The sequence below is a fragment of the Cicer arietinum genome, chromosome 8 (genome assembly GCF_000331145.2).
Source record: "Cicer arietinum cultivar CDC Frontier isolate Library 1 chromosome 8, Cicar.CDCFrontier_v2.0, whole genome shotgun sequence".
NCBI classification, from domain to species: Eukaryota; Viridiplantae; Streptophyta; class Magnoliopsida; order Fabales; family Fabaceae; genus Cicer; species Cicer arietinum.
The window spans coordinates 7,749,950-7,755,703 of NC_021167.2; the positions used below are offsets into that span (position 1 = coordinate 7,749,950).

At 32.2% G+C, this 5,754-nt stretch overlaps 1 protein-coding gene across 5 annotated transcripts; it reads left to right on the forward strand.

Moving 5' to 3' along the window:
- The first annotated feature begins 271 nt into the window (after nt 1-271).
- Nucleotides 272-5,068, forward strand: LOC101513123 (probable methyltransferase PMT21). Of its 5 annotated transcripts, none has more exons than XM_027337337.2 (8): nt 272-394; nt 1,789-2,087; nt 2,182-2,330; nt 2,573-2,768; nt 2,881-3,091; nt 3,299-3,971; nt 4,097-4,174; nt 4,381-5,068. In XM_027337337.2, exons 2-8 carry the CDS (start codon nt 1,815-1,817, stop codon nt 4,601-4,603), a joined length of 1,803 nt encoding a protein of 600 aa, XP_027193138.1. In that variant the 5' UTR covers nt 272-394; nt 1,789-1,814; the 3' UTR covers nt 4,604-5,068. The 5 variants fall into 5 exon arrangements, with proteins under 5 accessions (XP_027193138.1, XP_004512406.1, XP_027193137.1 ...); XM_004512349.4 differs by having other exon boundaries at nt 340-497; XM_027337336.2 differs by having other exon boundaries at nt 394-531.
- Nucleotides 5,069-5,754: the final 686 nt, after the last annotated feature.

Below are 5,754 nucleotides of genomic sequence, written 5' to 3' on the forward strand. Positions count from 1 at the left end.
GAATAATAGAAATATATTAATATTAGCACCTCCTTCTTTTATGAGATTCAGGGTCAACAAAGAAAAAGATCATAAACGTACCTCAATTTTTTATATTTTTTTATATAAACAAAGAATCTCATAGTACCTCAGTCGGTGCATTGCATTACAGCATTGGAAATTATATACTATATTATGTGAGGTAATTATGAGGCAGTAAGAAATTATATACTATATTAGAGAAATAATTTTATATATATATAAAAAAAGAAAAATGTAAGTAATAAAATTGAAGATAATGTGAAAATGAAGAGTTTAAGAAATGAAAGACGAAAGTGGAAGGAAGTTGAAGATTGAACAAAAAGAAAGGACAACGAGGCACATGTCGAACAAACATAGTTTCTATATATAAATGGTTCACCTTCTTTTTCTTCATTCAAGCCTCACACACAAATCTCACTCTTTCTTTCTATTCAACCTTAGCCTTTCACTTCTTCTTCTTCTTTCAACTATTCTACGTATACATTCTTTCTTTCTTATCTTATCTTTTTTGTATGTACTTATTCTTCTTTCTTTCAGATCCAAGCTATTCTCTCATCTTTTAAATGTTTGTTTTCATTGCTGTTATGTGTTTTTCTTTCTTTATTTTCAATTTTACAATCAAAACTCAACTTGGGTTTCCAAGATTCTTTAAAAAGATCCTTTCTTTATTTTCATAAATATGTTTCCTCTGTTTTCTAAATTAGCACCACTTGGATTTGGAAAAATAAAAAAAGAACAAGTGTTTGTGTTGTGTTTCTTTGTTTGTTTGGTCTTTTCGGTTATTATCCATTTGTGTTAATAGTTATGAATTTTGAACAAATAGAGTAGATCAGGAAATCACTGACAAAAAAAAAAAACTCATGAAAGAAACTTTTCGTACGTAACAAGAAATGTTGACAATAACGTTTGTATTTATGTGTTGCTTCCTTTTCCTTTTTTGTGTATACGAATATTGTACATTATGGTGTTAGATCTATTGCTTCAATTATGGATTTTTTTTTATTGAGTCAGTGATGGGGGCTTTTAATTGGGTCCCAATGTCATGTGAACATCATAAAGACAATGTGACATTAAATGGAAAGTTAGCTGGTTATTATGAATAATTGTGAATTTTTATGATGTCGGTAGTTATTTACTCTATTTTCTCGCATGTTGTTTTTTGAATGGTCGGTGTTGAGTTATTGATTAGCTGGAATTAATCATTGATTTCCTTTTTCTACTTTTTTTTTTCTTTTTCATTTCCTAAATTTGGATCTGTCATTGGAATTTGTGTCATGTTTTCACATTGATCTAGTTAGGAGACACTACTGGTTTTAAGTATTGTTATGTGTGTTCTTCTTGCAATTAATTCACCTCCTTTGTTATTGTTCTTTATTTCCTTGGTTCTTGTTCCTTTTGACAGGCTGATCTGAATATAGTTAATAGCCTTATCCTTATTAAAAAGTGTGGTAATTGAAAGATTTTAATTCTAGTTGCGTTGCGATCTTTGATATTGCATAGAATCACAGTCAATTGTAGGTAATGAAGTTTTGATTGCGGTCGCATCTGAGATACAACATTTTTGATGTTGCAGCTTAGATCGCGGCCGCAGATCTCAATTTAGATCAACTGGTTTTCTCAAAGTTGAATTAGGCCACAATTGTAGATGTTGATTCTTTGCTTGAAATTTTTAGACTGACTTTTTGATGAGTGATTCACACAGTTGCATATAAAAGTTTCATAAGCATAGTTGCATTGTACTGAAGTTTAGTTGTTCATTTTCTGCAGATAGTTAGTGGAAAAAATCTAAAAACATGAAGCATAAAGATGGAAAACTGATCAATCCCCCGAACAAGCACAGATCGCTGACCGCGGCAATTACTATCATTGTGTTGTGTGGTTTTTCCTTCTACCTAGGTGGAATCTTTAAATCTGGAAATAGTGATAATGGTGTTAGTGTAATCAACAACATTCAGAAAACACTTGAATCTCCTAAAGAGTCCTCAGGTTCTCTTCAAATTAGGTCCTTCAATTTCCCTGAATGCAGCAATGACTATCAAGACTACACTCCATGCACAGATCCAAAGGTATTAATACTAATAATACTTGTTATGTTATGGTTTTTTGTTGAGGAAAATTTCATTGTTATGTTGATTGAGTATATATGCATGATTTTTGTAGAGATGGAGAAAGTATGGTACCTATAGACTTACTTTGTTGGAACGCCATTGCCCTCCAATTTCTGAGAGGAAAGAATGCTTAGTTCCTCCTCCACCTGGATATAAGCCTCCAATTAGATGGCCAAAGAGTAGAGATGAATGTTGGTACAGGTATGTAATATCTTCTTAAGTTGAAATAATCAAAGTTTGAATTGATCTTGTGATTTAATTTATATTCACTGTCAGTGTAAAGATTTACATATTTGATTGGTTATGTGATTGCATGACAGCATAAAATTTTTTAACTGACGGTATATCAGAATTAAACTCTTGATTTTAAGTTTCCTTCTGCATTGATGTGTATATTGTTGTCCACTTTTTTGAAAAATTTGTGTTACATAAATAAATGACAGGAATGTGCCATATGACTGGATTAACAAGCAGAAGTCTAATCAGCATTGGTTGAGAAAGGAAGGGGAGAAATTTCTGTTTCCTGGTGGGGGTACTATGTTCCCTAATGGTGTTGGTGAATATGTTGATTTAATGCAAGATCTGATCCCAGGAATTAAAGATGGGTCAGTTAGAACTGCAATTGATACTGGTTGTGGGGTGAGTTTTAGTCCTTATGTTTTATTTTTTACGTGTCTTGTGTCTGACACCGACAAATGAATTCAACAGAAGAATTAAATTAATTGATTCATATAACTTTGATTTATGTTAGGTTGCTAGCTGGGGTGGTGACTTGTTGGATCGCGGCGTTCTGACGATTTCTCTTGCACCGAGAGATAACCATGAAGCTCAGGTTCAATTTGCTTTGGAGCGCGGTATCCCTGCAATTCTTGGTGTCATCTCTACACAAAGACTTCCTTTCCCTTCAAACTCCTTTGATATGGCTCATTGCTCTAGATGCCTTATCCCATGGACTGAATTTGGTAACTCTTCAATTGATTTCAAAATTTCAGCAATATGTAGCATCGTTTTCGTGGATTCTCCAGGATAGTTTATGAAAACATATATCATTTATTATAGAAATAGCTTATACAGAAGTGTTTATGCTATGAGTGCTTATTAGAGCTGATATAAGTTCAGTGTATTTTGATTCATTAACTGATGCTGATATTTGTATCTGCTGTTTTTAGGTGGAATTTATCTCCTTGAAATACACCGAATTCTTCGTCCTGGAGGATTTTGGGTTTTGTCCGGTCCACCAGTAAACTACGAGCGTAGGTGGCGCGGATGGAATACGACAGTGGAAGAACAAAGATCAGATTATGAGAAGCTACAAGATTTGCTCACATCAATGTGCTTCAAATTATACAACAAAAAGGATGACATTGCTGTATGGCAGAAGGCCACAGACAACACTTGCTATGATAAGCTTTCAAGAGATAGCTATCCTCCAAAATGTGATGACAGCCTTGAACCAGATTCAGGGTGGTACACTCCGCTTCGCGCATGTTTTGTCGTTCCAGACGCAAAGTACCAGAAATCAGGACTCACATACATGAACAAATGGCCTCAAAGGTTGAATGTTGCACCTGAAAGGATTTCAATTGTTCAAGGTTCAAGTTCTAGTAGTTTTAGTCATGATAACAGTAAGTGGAAAAAGCGTGCTCAACACTACAAGAAGTTGGTTCCTGAACTTGGAACAGAAAAGGTAAGAAATGTGATGGACATGAATACAGCTTATGGAGGTTTTGCTGCTTCCTTGATCAATGATCCTTTGTGGGTTATGAATGTTGTCTCATCTTATAGTCCTAATACACTCCCTGTTGTTTTCGACCGCGGCCTCATTGGAACCTTCCATGACTGGTATGTTTCAAATTTTAATTATATGAACCATAAGGTTCATGTGTTTTGTTTATGAATGCTTTTTTGTGTTATGTCATACTAGTATGGTTTTGTAATGATTTGAATTTCACAATGACTTGTGCTAGGTGTGAAGCTTTTTCAACATATCCTAGAACCTATGACTTACTTCATGCTGATGGACTCTTCACTGCAGAAAGCCACAGGTGAATATGAACTCAATCTAAGCACTTAAGTTAAATATGTATTTATAATATAAGCACTTAAGTTTTTTCACAAACTATCTTGAGGAGATAACTGAAAACGAGTAATAAGTTATTTATACTTTTATATACTGACATAAGCACTTCTGAGACTATTTAAGATAGATTGTGAAAATAGCCCGTGACATGTCCAAGTTGATACTTTGCAGATGTGAAATGAAGTATGTGATGTTGGAAATGGACCGTATTTTAAGACCAGGCGGACACGCTATAATTCGAGAGTCAAGTTATTTTGCGGACGCAGTTGCAACAATTGCCAAGGGTATGCGATGGATATGTCGCAAAGAAAACACTGAGTATGGTGTTGAGAAAGAGAAGATATTGATATGCCAGAAAAAGTTATGGCAGCCATCCAACTCAGGATCAAGATAATGTGACAAACTCATGAACATGTGAAGTGGTGAGAAAGGAGTGGCTATTAAGAAATCGTAATTCCATAAGTAAAGAAGCAAAGGGAAACGAATTCAGAGCCATTCTTAACAAAAAAGATTGATTCATTCTTATTATAATCAATATCAATATATATACAGATCAAGGATCAGTCAAGTTCAAATTTTTATCAAATACTATTGGAGAACTAGTAACTCAATAATTTGATTTTGTTAAGTTATATAGAAGATTTTCTTATAGATAATATTCTTTGTATTGCATCAAATTTAATGTATCAGGTGTATTCCTCTTTGTTTATCTATTTTTGTTGTTGTTATTGTTGTGTAATATCCAACTTCTTCCAAAGTTAATTCATGTGAAGAAATGAAAGTTTCATCTCCCACAGAAAGCATATAATATGCTATATGCAATTTATACAATAATAATTGATACTCTTATGTTGAGTTATGTGTAGATTGTGTTCATTGTTAGTTTGTGACTGAAGTTTTCATATATGTGAAACGTTTTATATTGTTAAAATTATATTTTTCTTTATTCAAATACATGTTCTTTTACTTCAGAAAGAATGTCTACACTCAATAAAATATGGTGTTGAGATATATTGTTGAAAATTTATATTGATACATTTGGCAACAATGATTTATTTTTTTCAAAGTAATAAGATGAGGAAACAAATATAAAGTAAAAAAATAAAATAAAACTACAGTGGTCTAATGAGAGGTAAAAGTTGGTTTTTCTCACAAGGTTTAGTTAAATATTATTATAGGCCTTACATGTTCTAAAAATTCAAAGTCCAAAGTCTAATATGTTGAATGTCATTTTTTGATTTTATTCTGTGCGTGTTTGACTTAGTTTTTGTCAAATTTAAATTGCTTCTTAATATAATTCTGGTTATAATTTATAAAAATTATAAATTATAATTTTTTTATTGAAATGTGAGTTTGGCCTCAACTCACCATCAAAACAAACAATTTATTAGTTTATTTAAATATTTGATAAATCTTGTCATTCTTTTTAAAGATATATTAATTAAATTATCGAAGTAAGTTAAATGATTAACATATCAAAATAAACAAGATTTAAAAATGATGAAACCTATAAAATTTGTCAGTAATTTTTTTGGATAAAAAGTT

Bases quoted from the DNA above. Each gene is read 5' to 3' on its own strand.
- LOC101513123 (XM_027337337.2), top strand. From the start codon at position 1,815: ATGAAGCATAAAGATGGAAAACTGATCAATCCCCCGAACAAGCACAGA. The intron at 2,331-2,572 runs GTATGTAATATC...AATAAATGACAG, and splicing joins AGAGATGAATGTTGGTACAG to GAATGTGCCATATGACTGGA. The intron at 4,175-4,380 runs GTGAATATGAAC...GATACTTTGCAG, and splicing joins TTCACTGCAGAAAGCCACAG to ATGTGAAATGAAGTATGTGA.